The 14130-nt window shown below is 37.4% G+C and overlaps 1 protein-coding gene across 1 annotated transcript in view; it reads right to left on the reverse strand.

Moving 5' to 3' along the window:
* Nucleotides 1–542: 542 nt before the first annotated feature.
* plekha7b (pleckstrin homology domain containing, family A member 7b) overlaps nucleotides 543–14130 on the reverse strand; it is a 127638-nt gene continuing 114050 nt past the window's right edge. Inside the window, exons 24-29 of the mRNA XM_067401165.1 lie at nucleotides 13799–14017; nucleotides 11780–11962; nucleotides 9407–9540; nucleotides 7951–8093; nucleotides 4846–5003; nucleotides 543–841 (exon numbers count right to left, since the gene is read on the reverse strand). Of these exons, the coding sequence (XP_067257266.1) occupies nucleotides 4861–5003; nucleotides 7951–8093; nucleotides 9407–9540; nucleotides 11780–11962; nucleotides 13799–14017 (822 nt within the window). The 3' untranslated portion in view covers nucleotides 543–841; nucleotides 4846–4860. The remainder of the gene's footprint in view (nucleotides 842–4845; nucleotides 5004–7950; nucleotides 8094–9406; nucleotides 9541–11779; nucleotides 11963–13798; nucleotides 14018–14130) is intronic.

Consider the following 14130-nt stretch of genomic DNA (forward strand, 5'->3'; position numbering starts at 1 on the left):
GCTCGGTCATCTCGGTATGATCCAGCGGCCTCTATTGAGCTCCGCTTCATGCCACTCTGGGAGTTAACTCCCCTTTTAGTAGTGTAACAAGGGTTCGACGGCTCCAGCCTTCTCACTTGTCCTCTGGTTCCCTCGCGGTGTCCAAGACAAGTCCAGTCGTTCCCTGCCGTGGCACGGCGCGGTTGAATTCGTTCCCCATACGCAGTACGAGTGAAGTATCGAAGGGGAACGTGCTCGGTTACTAACGTAACCTCGGTTCCCTGAGATACGGAACGAGTACTGCGTTACATGCCGTGCCACGAGGCTGCGGCTTCAGTGTCGTCGCTTCAGTCGAATGACCTGAAATCCTATGGCGACGCGCCTGCTTATATAGCTACCCCGCCCATTTCGGCGGGAATATTCGCGGGCTTTGTCGCCATAGGCCGAGCGGCTATGCCGCGCCGTCATTGGTTCAACAACTTGTCTATGAGTGAACCAATGACGATGCAGTTACACTGCGTTATTGAAAAAGGCTTCAGTAACGGGGAAAAAGGAGACCTTTCCCCATACGCAGTACTCGTTCCGTATCTCAGGGAACCGAGGTTACGTTAGTAACCGAGTACGTTATCATGGTTAGATTTTGTACAGCATATGCACAGCAGTTTCCACAGCAAAAAGTCCATATCAAATAATAGCTCTACAAAAATGCATTTCAGAAGTGAGTTCCCATGTGAGTCCAAAAGTGCACTAGCGTCATCTCTAAATGTGAGCGATGTGATTCGATAAGCTGAGTTTAAGTTTGTCCACCACGAGTGGCGTTTTCAGAATGTGACAGCACCTCAATATCCAGACACAGCTTTGGCTGGAAAAGAGATAGAGAGTAAGAGAAGTCAAATGAATGAAGAAACAAAGCAAAACAAAATAACACAATATACTTCAGACAAAAATGAGGGTGTACTACAGTTTTAAAGTTTTTGAAAAAACAAACAAACAAATTTGTCAGTGCTAAAACAGAAAAAAGTTAGAGTTGAAACCCCTGTGTTGCAAGTGCTTAGTATCTTAAACTCAACTGCCATTTTCTTTTTTCTTTTTTAATAACATAAGCATTACCTTCAGGGGCGGATCTACAGGCAATGTAATCTATAAAAAAAAATAAAAAAAAACATTGCCTACCCTGATTTATCCCAGTATAGAATATAAATGTACGCAGCTTTAATAAGATGAAAAATAGCTACCACGCAAAAATGGCAATTTTATATATAATCATTTATTTTGACCAGTGTTGTGGATTCTTCAACTGCCTGCCCCACTTTCATAATGGATATATTTGGCATCTGATGAAATAAAATGAAACCAATAAGTAGATCCTGACCACTGAAACTAATAGCAGAGTTTTTGAATTAAGGTATTTGCTATGTGGTTGTGGTTCTGGGTGACCTTCTGTAATGCTCACATTCAGACATTTCCACCTCTGTTAGGAGGTCTTTGATTTTTTGGCTGTTCTTTCTAGCAAATTTGAAAGTTTTGTTGCTCCTAAACTTGATACACTAAAACTTGTGATTGATATATCTTCCATATAGCCTATATAATATTAATCAACTCTTCTCTATATACAATAGACCTACTCTAATGAGCTCAAGACATTTAGAATGTGTTGATGTGTTTAATAGACATGGATATTGATATTTTGTTACTAGGGGTTTAAGCACTACAGGTGAATTGGATAAGGTTGTGATATTAATGATGATGAAGGTCTGTGTGCTGAAATAAAATATTGATCTTTCAGCTCCATCTTTTGTTTATTCTGACCCCTCGATGCCACAAGTGTTGCTGATATTGTCCATAAACAGCTTTTTTTATTCCATGTACCTTGTTGATCCTGTGAAGTTGCTGTCCAATAGAGGGAGCCAGAGGATAAGGACTCTTTTAAGCCTAATGTTTTTCTATCAGTTTCCATTTATTTGAAAGGAAATAAATGCACTGATTGAGTTCATTTATATAACTACAGTATAGTTTTATATAATTCATATCCATAGAAATCTGTCAAATGATTACAGATCATTAAAAGTTTAACTTTCATAGACCCCGATAAAACATTTTTCAGATGTTCCCAGACATGATTTTTTTTATTGCTGCCCATTTGAAATGAAGAGACAATTTTATTTGCCTTTTTCAAGATAATATATTATAAAATATTATATTTCTATAAAGACACTTACTTAAGCTACTATTGTGTATGAATAATAAAACAAACAAACTGCAAGCTACACATATAATATAAATAAATGATAAGAATGAAAATGGCCTTAAGATGTTTCAGATAAAATTGAGCTACAAATAAGTTCACATTCGTTTGAAATTGTCCTGTGACATGTGATTCTTAAATGTTGAACATAATTGAATATAAGTGCACGCTTACAACACAAATATATTACATAAATATTTACAACAGTAAATGTTTTTAGATAGATTAAATGAGAAGTTAAAAAAAATCCAACATTAAGAGTGAATGAGTTCCTTTGAAAGTCAGTTGCCCTTTTGACACGTGTGTTGCTGTAACCTGCTTCATCAAACCCTAACTTTCAGTGAAGATTCAAGTAATTTTTTTTTATTATGTAAAAACAACATTTTAATTAGATCACTAATCATCCACATGTGCCATTGGTGCTTGCTTTTAATTATTGTATAGATGTAGAATATATGATATATAGCAGCCTATAGATTAAAGGGTTAGTTCACCGAAAAATTAAAAATATCTTAATTTGTCTTCCGAAGATGAACAAAGGACTTGTGGGTTAGGGACGACATGAGGGTGAGTACTTAATGACAGAAATTTCATTTTTGGGTGAACTAACCCTTTATTATAGATGATTGAATGCTTGTTTGCTTTGGTGTTGCCACCTCTCACAGTCCTCATGACACCCCCCTTGTCACCCTATAAATAATTTTCAAGATCCGCCCCTGATTACCTTACTAAATAGCAGACAGGTAAACACTCTCCACTCTCCTTTCTGTGCAGCATATTACATAAAGACAATGATGAGTTAAACACACTTCAAACAAACATGTGCATGACACATGCACCATGCAGCTGAAAATGCTGCTGAAACAGCAGAATAACATGGGCAGCTCAGGCATTTAGTGATTAAATGTACTGGCTAATAAACATATAAAATGTACAGCTATGAGGTGACTCGAATTTCTCATATAGTATAATCTTGGTAGTGTCCACAAATAAAGTACAAAACAGGGCTCAAGATAAAACAAAAATGTGATTTTTAACCTTCAAAAAAAGTTGATCATTAACCTAAATTTTACAGTAATGGTGATTAATATTAATATAGCCACTCAGTAGGAGCTAGCTAGTTCAGTTTTTGATAAACTACAATACATTTAATTATTTTGAACAGATTGTTACTTTTTTAATAGAAAAAAAAGGGGGGAAATACAATAGGAGTGGGTCTCGTGGCATACAAGAAGAAATTTGAGCCTTTAAGACTTAAAAGAAGTAACGGGACCCAAAAGTGTATTGTATTTGTGGACAGTAACATATACAGTAAAACAGTTCATGGCAGGCATATGTCAAATGAGAAGGCATGGCAATACACTGATTTAGGGCATGCTGGGAAGCAGAACACACAAAGCATGTGGAAGTGGAACAGACATAGTGTGCCGTTCACACTTTTTCATAACTGCACTGAACCAGCTTTGTAAAGAAAAACACATGTAAACCCTTTTACAAACGCTGACTGCCATCAGTGTTGGGTGTAACACATTACAAGTAACTTGAGTTACGCAATCAGATTACTTTTTCAAGTAACTAGTAAAGTAACGCATTACTTTTTCAATTTACAACAAAATATCCAAGTTACTCTTTCAAATAAGTAACGCAAGTAACTTTTTTCACATTTAGCCTATTGACTGACAGCTCTCCTGTCTCCATGTTGAGAGAAATAAGGTGCAGTGTTGTGTGCGCTGTGTGAACATGGTGGTTATTGTAGTTCTAGACATGAACATGCATTTACTCATCTCACTTGCACAAAAAAATTCAGTATTCCACAAAATGAATAAAAACAATGATATACAATCTCAGAATTGTATGCACACCTGTAATAATTACACAAATATACTTTATGTATTTAATCTCACTTTATTAACCAATGTCTTTGCTGCTGACCTTCAATGATCTAATTCAACCATACTAATAAACAAAAATGACTTATTTTTAGATTTAGAAATAAGAGTGTTGAACTTTTTCTCTTGTATCCTATTCTTTTTTAACCAGAATGGCAGCACAGCTGAAAAACAACAAGCAAGCCCAGGACAGGTGAGAAAAAGTAATGCAAAGTAACGCATTACTTTTCATAAAAAGTAACCAAGTAAAGTAGTAATCAGTAACTTTTTTAGGGAGTAACGCAACATTGTAATGCATTACTTTTAAAAGTAACTTTCCCCAACACTGACTGCCATTCTGTTCTTTATTTCAGTCACAGACATCAGCTCTTTGCAGATTACAGATGGTAAAACAAGTGGTGTTTGGCAACACAACAATATGTGCTGCCTCCTTGATTCCCAGAGTCTTTGTTAATTATAAATGATTTACAAAAGACAGCATTTGTTTATGCCTTTTTAGGCTTATCAGCACACAAAAAGCCAATTTGCACACAATTCACACACCTCTTCATCTCCAGATGTGGAGGCAGTTGTTAGAGGGGGGCCAATCTACACTACACATGAAGTTACTAGTACAGCACAAGCCCTGATGAACCACAATCGTGCAGCATGCAGACAGAAAAGGTGTCAAAACACACTGAACAATTAGCAAAAGCACATTAGTGTGCTAAACGGTTAGCGGTTAGTTCTTACTTTGTTTTTCTCTGATTAGACAAAGGTGTAGTGAAATCCATTGCTCAGGGGAGGGGGAGCAGACTGAGCCGTAGAGACGGCAACAGGAGTGGGGGGAGGAAGAGGAGGAGGTGGTGGAGGTTGAGGGAGTGAGGTGGGACTGTTAACTGGCGGTGAGGCTAAAGCAGAAACAGGAACAGAGGGGTGTACAGTAGTAACAAACAGAGAGCTAGTGACACAGTTAACTGCTGCTACACACCACAAAAGCAAAAGCATCATAAAGTGTAATAAAACATAATTCAAAGTCTTTTGAAACCACACAATAACTTTTTGTGAAGAACAGGTTAGTTTTATTTACTGAAATTCTTCTGCACTAGCTTATTTTGTGTTAGATTTAGCCTACTATTAAAAAAGAGAATTAATACTTTTGTGTGACTTTTATATTGTTACAAAAATGTCCATTACTATTTCAAATAAATGCTGTTTGTCTGAACTTTATTAATTTTCAGGATTTTTAAAGAATTCTGAAAAATATCAGAGTTTTCACAAAAATATTAAGCAGCACACCTGTTCTCAACATTGCCAACAATAAGAAATGTTATTTGAGCAATGATTTTTCAACAATGATTTCCGAAGGATCATGTGACACTGAAGACTGGAGAAATGACTGCTGAATATTCAGCTTAGCTGAATAAATGACATTTTAAAATATATTAAATTAGAAAATAGTTATTTTAAATAATAATAATAATAATAATAATATTTCACAATATTACCTTTTTTACTGTAATTATAATCAAATAAATGCAGCTGTGGGGAACATAAAGAGACTTCTTTCAAAACAATGTAAATAAAAAATCGTACAAACGACAAACTTTTGAACAGTAATGTATTTTCAGTTCACGAATCTGGGTTGCGTTTCCCAAAAGCATCGTTGGTGAACTATAGTTGCAAGTCACATTGAACTCTATTGGTAACGACGTAACTTGCGAGCATAGTTCGCATTGGGAAACGCACCCCTGAATGATCTGGTTCTCGAGCTCAGCTCACTGCAGTCATTAACAGAATATTCTCACCAAATAATGACTTACATTTTGGTCGTCTAAATTCAAAAGATTAGGAATATAGCACACAAGTCGTATCTCCTTGATGGTGCTTTTGCATCCTTTTTAAAACTTGAAATCCTAACTCCTCCTTTTGGTTCCACATTAGAAATAAAGTAATATGGTTTTGGAACAATATTAGGGTGAGTACATTTACATTTTTGGCAAATTATTCCTTTAACCAAGGTGGTATACCAGCTTTAACCAGGTTGACCTTCGCGGAAACCAGCTTTAGGATAATCTGAAAAAACTGTAGTATGAATTTAAAGTTGGTCAAACAATATAAGCTAGGTAAAATCAGAAAAATAATGTTTTTACTTGTGGATCCAAGTTTTAACACTAAATAGTGATATAAAACTTAGTTTGTTGAATGAATTTGTTGAGCAAACTGAAAAGGTTATATAGAGTTACTTCTAGTTGTATATACTCATTGAAATGGAAGAAACGTCACCAGAGAGAACATTCGTCACTCTGATGGTAGCAACTATAAATTTTACATAAACCTAAAACAACTATCATTTCTGAATAATAAATATTTATGTCATCATAAGTCCACATGCTTTGACCAAAAACACAATTCTTCAAGTGCATCATAATCAGTGATCAAACTGAGCATGCTCAGCAGCCTGTTAATTGGACCCCCATCACCAAACTTGACATTATAAGTTTAATATTTTACATTGTTCATACCAGCCAGCATAAAAACGGACTTTAATTTGTTTGTGTAACTTTTTCTACATTCAATAGTTCATTCAACTTTTAAAATCAAGTTTGTCTAACAAAAAGAAAGGTTTTTTATGTATACTATTTGCGTACAGGCCACAGCTCTATTTTAATCTTTTTCTGCACTCATAACCTCAAAATAAATGCACAAAGAAGTGAAGCAGTGGGTGATCAAAACCCAGATCTGCCTTCACAGATGAGATCCCTCACATAAGGTATTCTGACATGTTCTCCAGTGGAAATACTGTGATAATTGTTGACTACGCCATACTGCCTTACACATTATGATTCATCACGTCAGGACGAATTGGCTGCAAATCTGTGTGACTAAGAGAGACACGCTGCTCCCTGTCTGAAGGTTAGACCTGGCAGAGTGAGTGAGGCCTCTGTAAGAAGTAGAGATGAAACGATGGTGTGCTTTTATGCCATTTCAGAAAGATGTTCAAAGTGCTGCCACGGGATGCAGAGTGAACAAGCCCCAGTGCATATTCAACTGGGTCATTGATCGGCTCTGAAAAAAAATGGCCTCATCAAGAGATTCCTCCCAGCCTGAAAGATCCGACATGTCTCCCAATTAGCAAGCATCTTTACTCGTCAGATCTGCGCTAATAAGGAATAATGTTCAGTTATTAACGTTGCGGCTGATAGGCTTGGCTTTGCTCTTTCTTCTTCCTCATCATGCCTCTATTGCCAATGTTTTGAAATGGGGTGGACTGTTTCTCAGAACGTTCACAGTTATTTCGTAGTTGTCGGTGTGATGGTTTAGGAAGTTTTATTGACACTGTCAGATTAGCATTACAAATAACTGTTTCTTAAGTGTTTTATTCACCTTTACCTTGATCTTTTCAAAGTATTTGAACTGTCAAGGTGTACTGCAGACCATATCTGAAATTAATCTATTCAAATGGAGTTCATATTGGTGTGAATTGATTATTGTATGGTTATTATGGGCTTCTAATTCACCTTCCTCAGTCTTCCTTAACACACATTGTGCACTCTAGAGTCCCTGTCCTTGCACTTGCCATTTAACATGATTTGTGCTTTTCTTACTGCTAAAAACATAAATGTAAATGTACTGTCTGTGATTTGACTTCTAAATGGCACTTAAAATACAGGATGTGCTTCCATAGAACAGTGGCGTGCACTTGAGCCCCCGAAAGTGCCTTTTGCGGTCGCATCGCAGTGCCCCCGCGTTGCCATTTCTCCCCCCCCGGAATGCGATTGAGAACATTAACAAGATACATGTAATTTGAGGAGATCAATTCACTGGCTAGAGTAGTTATCCTCCTGGTTAGTTTACCTGCCACTTGCTTGCTCTTGAGTGAGGCCTCTGATGCTAAGGCATAGGACATGGTAATGATTCTCTCCTGCTCTTGTAGAGCAGAGTCTATGTCCGGAAGCACTGGCTTGTCTACTGCTGCCGGAGGAGGTATATTCTGGACACTTACACACACAAATACAAACAAAAAACAGGTACACCAGATTAAACTAACAGAGAAAAGTGACAAAACAAAAACATTCTCAGCATTTTAGGGTAGGTATACTTTTAATCAGCAAGGACTGAATTGATCTAAAGGGACAATGAAAATATAATGTTATAAAAGATTCCTGTTTCAAATTTCTATTCATCAATAATTTGTAAAAAAAAATTATTAGGGAATTTTTTATTGAGCATTAAAGGGTTAGTTCACCCAAAAATGAAAATTCTGTAATTTATTACTTACCCTCATGCTGTTCCACACCCTTCGTTAATCTTCAGAACACAAATTAAGATATTTTAGTTGAAATCCGATAGCTCCATGAGGCCTCCATAGGGAGCAATGGACACTTCCTCTCTCAAGATCCAAAAAGGTACTAAAAACATATTTAAATTGGTTCATGTGAGTACAGTCGTTCAATATTAATATTATAAAGCAACGACAATATTTTTGGAGCGCCAAAAAAACAAAATAACGACTTATTTAATGATGGCCGATTTCAAAACACTGCTTCATGAAGCATCGGATCACGTGTCAAACTGCCAACGGCTGAAATCACATGACTTTGGCGCGCCGAACAGTAGATTCGATACACTGATTCATTGTGCTCCGATGCTTCCTGAAGCAGCGTTTTGAAATCGGCCATCACTAAATAAGTCATTATTTCGTTTTTTTGGCGCTCCAAAAATATTGTTGTCGCTTTATAATAATATTAATGTTGAACCACTGTACTCACATGAACCGATTTAAATATGTTTTTAGTACCTTTATGGATCTTGAGAGAGGAAGTGTCCATTGCTCCCTATGGAGGCCTCACGGAGCCATCGGATTTCAATTAAAATACCTTAATTTGTGTTCTGACGATTAAAGAAGGGTGTGGAACGGCATGAAGGTAAGTAATAAATGACAGAATTTTTTTATTTTTGGGTGAACTAACCCTTTAAATCAGCATATTAGAATGATTTCTGAAGGATCATGTGACACTTTAGTCTGTTGAATATTTAGCTTTGCAATCACAAGATTAAATCAAATTTTAAACAATAATTAAAAAGAAAAGTGCTATTTTAAATTGTAATAGTATATCACAGTATTACTATTTTTTTACTGTATTTTTGATCAAATTTATGCAGCCTCTGTGAGCATAAATGACTTCTTTCAAAAACATAAAAAATCTTACTAACCATAAACTTTTGAATAGTAGTCTATATAATGGCAAGAAAACATCTATAAAGATGACTATAATAGTGGCTGTGTTAAACGAGACTGATCTGTCAATACCTAGACTTAGCCAGGATGCTCTTGATTCGTTCCACCTTACGATGTCGGGCCTCCATCTCCTGAGGGCTGAGGGGCTCCTCTGGATCCAGGTCCACATAGCGCTCAGGGATGGCCACCTTTTGAGGCTTTGACAGCTATACAGGCATTGAGATCAAACATACACCATCAATCACTTAATTCTGAAATCTATTGTCCAAACTTTTATGTTTAATATTTTATTTGCTTTATTATTCACCGAGCGCTTACACAGATACACACAGGAGCATTTGAAAGCAGCCGTCTATCAGCAGATCCCTAATATATCAGCTAATAGAAAGACGTGTGTATCTGTGTAAGTGCTCAATGAAGAGTGTCACAGATGTCTATTTACAACATGTTTCTGAAGCGTTGATCATTGTAGCCGATCACGGACATATCTGTTGAGCGTTTGAAAACAATGGCCAATCAGAGGTGTTTAAGAATCCGCACAACAGCGGTCAAAATGCTAGGGGGGAAATGCTGATAACATCACATTTTTAAAATATCAGTACCGAAGTCTGACAACCCTACTTTAAACTCAGGATAGTTTAACCAAAAACTAAAAATTACTTTTACTTTCTTAAAGTAAAAAAGAGAATTTAGGCACAGTTTTATGGAGTCAACATTTGTGGTCTCACTCAACATTCACTTTTCTACAAACCTGATTCCAAAAAAGTTGGGACACTGTACAAATTGTGAATAAAAACAGAATGCAATGATGTGGAAGTTTCAAATTTCAATATTTTAATCAGAAATCAACATAGATGACATATCAAATGTTTAAACTGAGAAAATGTATCATTTTAAGGGAAAAATAAGTTGATTTTAAATTTCATGGCATCAACACATCTCAAAAAAGTTGGGACAAGGTCATGTTTACCACTGTGTGGCATCCCCTCTTCTTTTTATAACAGTCTGCAAACATCTGGGGACTGAGGAAGTTGCTCAAGTTTAGGAATAGGAATGTTATCACATTCTTGCCTAATACAGGCTTCTAGTTGCTCAACTGTCCTAGGTCTTCTTTGTCGCATCTTGCTCTTTATGATGCGCCAAATGTTTTCTATGGGTGAAAGATCTGGACTGCAGGCTGGCCATTTCAGTACCCAGATCCTTCTTCTACGCAGCCATGATGTTGTAATTGATGCAGTATGTGGTCTGGCATTGTCATGTTGGAAAATGAAAGGTCTTCTCTGAAAGAGACGACGTCTGGATGGGAGCATATGTTGTTCTAGAACTTGGATATACCTTTCAGCATTGATGGCACCTTTCCAGATGTGTAAGCTGCCCATGCAACACGCACTCATGCAACCCCATACCATCAGACATGCAGGCTTCTGAACTGAGCGCTGATAACAACTTGGGTTGTCCTTGTCCTCTTTAGTCCGGATGACATGGCGTCCCAGTTTACGAAAAAGAACTTCAAATTTTGATTCGTCTGACCACAGAACAGTTTTCCACTTTGCCACAGTCCATTTTAAATGAGCCTTGGCCCAGAGAAAACGCCTGTGCTTCTGGATCATGTTTAGATATGGCTTCTTTTTTGACCTATAGAGTGTTAGCTGGCAACAGCGAATGGCACGGTGGATTGTGTTCACCGACAATGTTTTCTGGAAGTATTCCTGAGCCCATGTTGTGATTTCCATTACAGTAGCATTCCTGTATGTGATGCAGTGCCATCTAAGAGCCTGAAGATCACGGGCATCCAGTACGGTTTTCCGGCCTTGACCCTTACACGCAGAGACTGTTCCAGATTCTCTGAATCTTTGGATGATATTATGCACTGTAGATGATGACTTCAAACTCTTTGCAATTTTTCTCTGAGAAACTCCTTTCAGATATTGCTCCACTATTTTTCGCCGCAGCATTGGGGGAATTGGTGATCCTCTGCCCATCTTGACTTCTGAGAGACACTGCCACTCTGAGAGGCTCTTTTTATACCCAATCATGTTGCCAATTGACCTAATAAGTTGCAAATTGGTCCTCCAGATGTTCCGTATATGTACATTTAACTTTTCTGGCCTCTTATTGCTACCTGTCCCAACTTTTTTGGAATGTGGAGCTCTCATGAAATCCAAAATGAGCAAATATTTGGCATGACATTTCAAAATGTCTCACTTTCAACATTTGATATGTTATCTATATTCTATTGTGAATAAAATATAAGTTTATGAGATTTGTAAATTATCGCATTCCTTTTTTATTCACAATTTGTACAGTGTCCCAACTTTTTTGTATTCGGATATGTACACACAACACTAGTGCATGGTTACTGAACATATTCTGATCCACACAAGAAGGATATTATGTCAGAATTTTCATTTTTGGGTGAACTATCCTTATACTTAGTAGGGTTACCTCTTTGCTGAGGTCCAGCTGGTAGTCCAGAGGCTCCAGATCCAACTCTCTCATGGGTGTGCTGCTCAGAGTAAGCCATTCGTCTGAGTGAGAGCGCTGTCTCTCTTTGTGTTCGACGGGTCTCTCCTCACCCTGCACGGCCCGCTCCAGTAGCTGCAAATCAAAGTCCTGCTCTCTCCTCCACTGAAGGCACACAAACATACAGAGCCCTGAGACCTCACACACACCCAACTCAGGACATGAAAATTTTGGTTCTGATACAGTCTTCTCCTGATTTACAGGACATGAAAAGTGTACAAAAACAATTCCAGTTACACTGTGTAATGCTCTTAACAGATCTTAACTAAGGAAAAGGTTTTTTTCCCCCCAAACTTCCCTGAACCTTTTGAAAGCCAAAATGACCTCTGTGCTCCACATATCAGTTTACATCTAACATTCATTCTTTACATGAAATGAAAAGTGTAAAGAGGAGAGCCCTGCACAAAAACAACAAATAAAACTTGGTTAAACTGCAACCATGAGCATAATTATATATTGTCCCGGTGTGCTCCTGTACCTCTGTACCATGTAAAAGTGATTGGAGTGATTGCGACTGAAGTGTCTCATATTCAAGCTCTCAAACCGTAGCGTACAACACTCCTGCAGACCAAGAAAGTTGAAATGAAAAGCTCCATCTGCGACTTCATTTACATGCTTCATTCCCAGGCTTTATTGTGCTTACTGGAAAGAAAATAAATCAGTGTGCTGTGAAATAAACTGTGGTTTCACATTCACAGTTGACAGAAAAAGAACAATTACCCTCTTTTGCTTTTTTACTAGCAAAGTGTTTATTTTCTCATGTGCAAAAATTGACAAAAAAGATAAAGAGAGCAAAGCAGAGCTGTGCAATTGATTTTCTTTTTGCAAATTATGCTACAATTCGCTGTTATATTATTATGACCATACAAGTGATTAAAAAACATGTTCAGTAAGTAGTACAATTATAAACACAACTCATCCATACATCACCCAGGCCTTTCATGGTTTACACATTCAAATACATTTTGGTAAACAAGAAGTAAAATGATAAAAAAGTACTTTTTAAAAAAAAAAAAAAAAATTACAAAAGCCAGGGTAAGCTAAACCAGGTCAGGTTTTGTGAATTTGTGAAAATTAAAATTAAATTGTTTTTAAATCAAAAAATATGATTATGTCATTTATTCTGTACAAAGAAGGCCATTACTTGCCTCAAGTCAGACCCAATTTGCATGGGAAAAAGATTATTTTGCAGGTTTTGGAAGAATTCTTATTAGAAAGCTGGATGTGAAAGTGAAATTTGGTGAAATTAGTATAAAACAAAAAATAAATGAGTGAGGTAAGCACAATAAAGTCTGGTTTCACACTTTAGTTATTCTATAATTATTGTGGTTGAGTGATGAACAGCTAATAGGCTTGAGAGCTTGAAATTTAGTTTAGTGTATGAGTCCACTAATACAGCAGACCTTGTTTCCCATCATTTTAAGCATTGGGTTATTGTTATAGAGAGGTTAAATGAGCATTTTGATGTTAGTGTTGGCTTTGGCCTATTTAAACACCCCCAAAGTAAAAGCACACTACTTTGATTCACTATCCCAGATGAGCTGCTCCCTTGAGATCCATGTCCCAAGGTTAAAATTAAACACTCATTCGAGTCATTAGAACATTTTGAACCTGTAATGAGAGTCAGTAGCACATCAGCTTTAATCCTCTAAAACACAATAGTCCATGTCTTTCATTGGAAAATAGTATACTGTAATTGCAGTCTGTTCTTATTCTGTAGCCCATGTGGCCTGACAACATATAAAATCTCACCCATCTCCTTCTACAACACCTCTCACATACCCACTTACCTGCGGCAGACGCTACTACGGTAAAATGCTGATCGCATTAACGCCAAATCTTACAGTTCTCCATCAAAACATTGTAAATAGCTGAATGTGCATTTATGTCAGGGGTGATAATCTTCTCTGGAGGAAAATATGTCATTGTGCTCTAACGTACTGATCCCAGGTCTGCAGACACGGGTCTGGATGCGGAGGAAGAGGAGGCACGAGATGTGGAGGCCTGCCGTTCGCCCTGGCTGAGCGTTCTCTTGCGCTCCCGTACGAGAGCCTTTTGGTGGCGCTTCATCCTCTCCAGCTGCTCTTCGGCGCTCATGCGGCCACGCTGCTGCACGATCTCCCCAGAGTATAGTCGCTCCAAGGCACTCTTTGGTCTCTCCTGGGAAACACCAGTTTATGTGTTAAAAATGCTTATGCAAACCACACCAAAGCAACAGAGTGAAGAAAAATGCTTCCTCAAAAATATTAAGCAGCACAACTGTTTTCAACATT

Source organism: Chanodichthys erythropterus, chromosome 11 (genome assembly GCF_024489055.1).
Source record: "Chanodichthys erythropterus isolate Z2021 chromosome 11, ASM2448905v1, whole genome shotgun sequence".
Classification (NCBI taxonomy): domain Eukaryota; kingdom Metazoa; phylum Chordata; class Actinopteri; order Cypriniformes; family Xenocyprididae; genus Chanodichthys; species Chanodichthys erythropterus.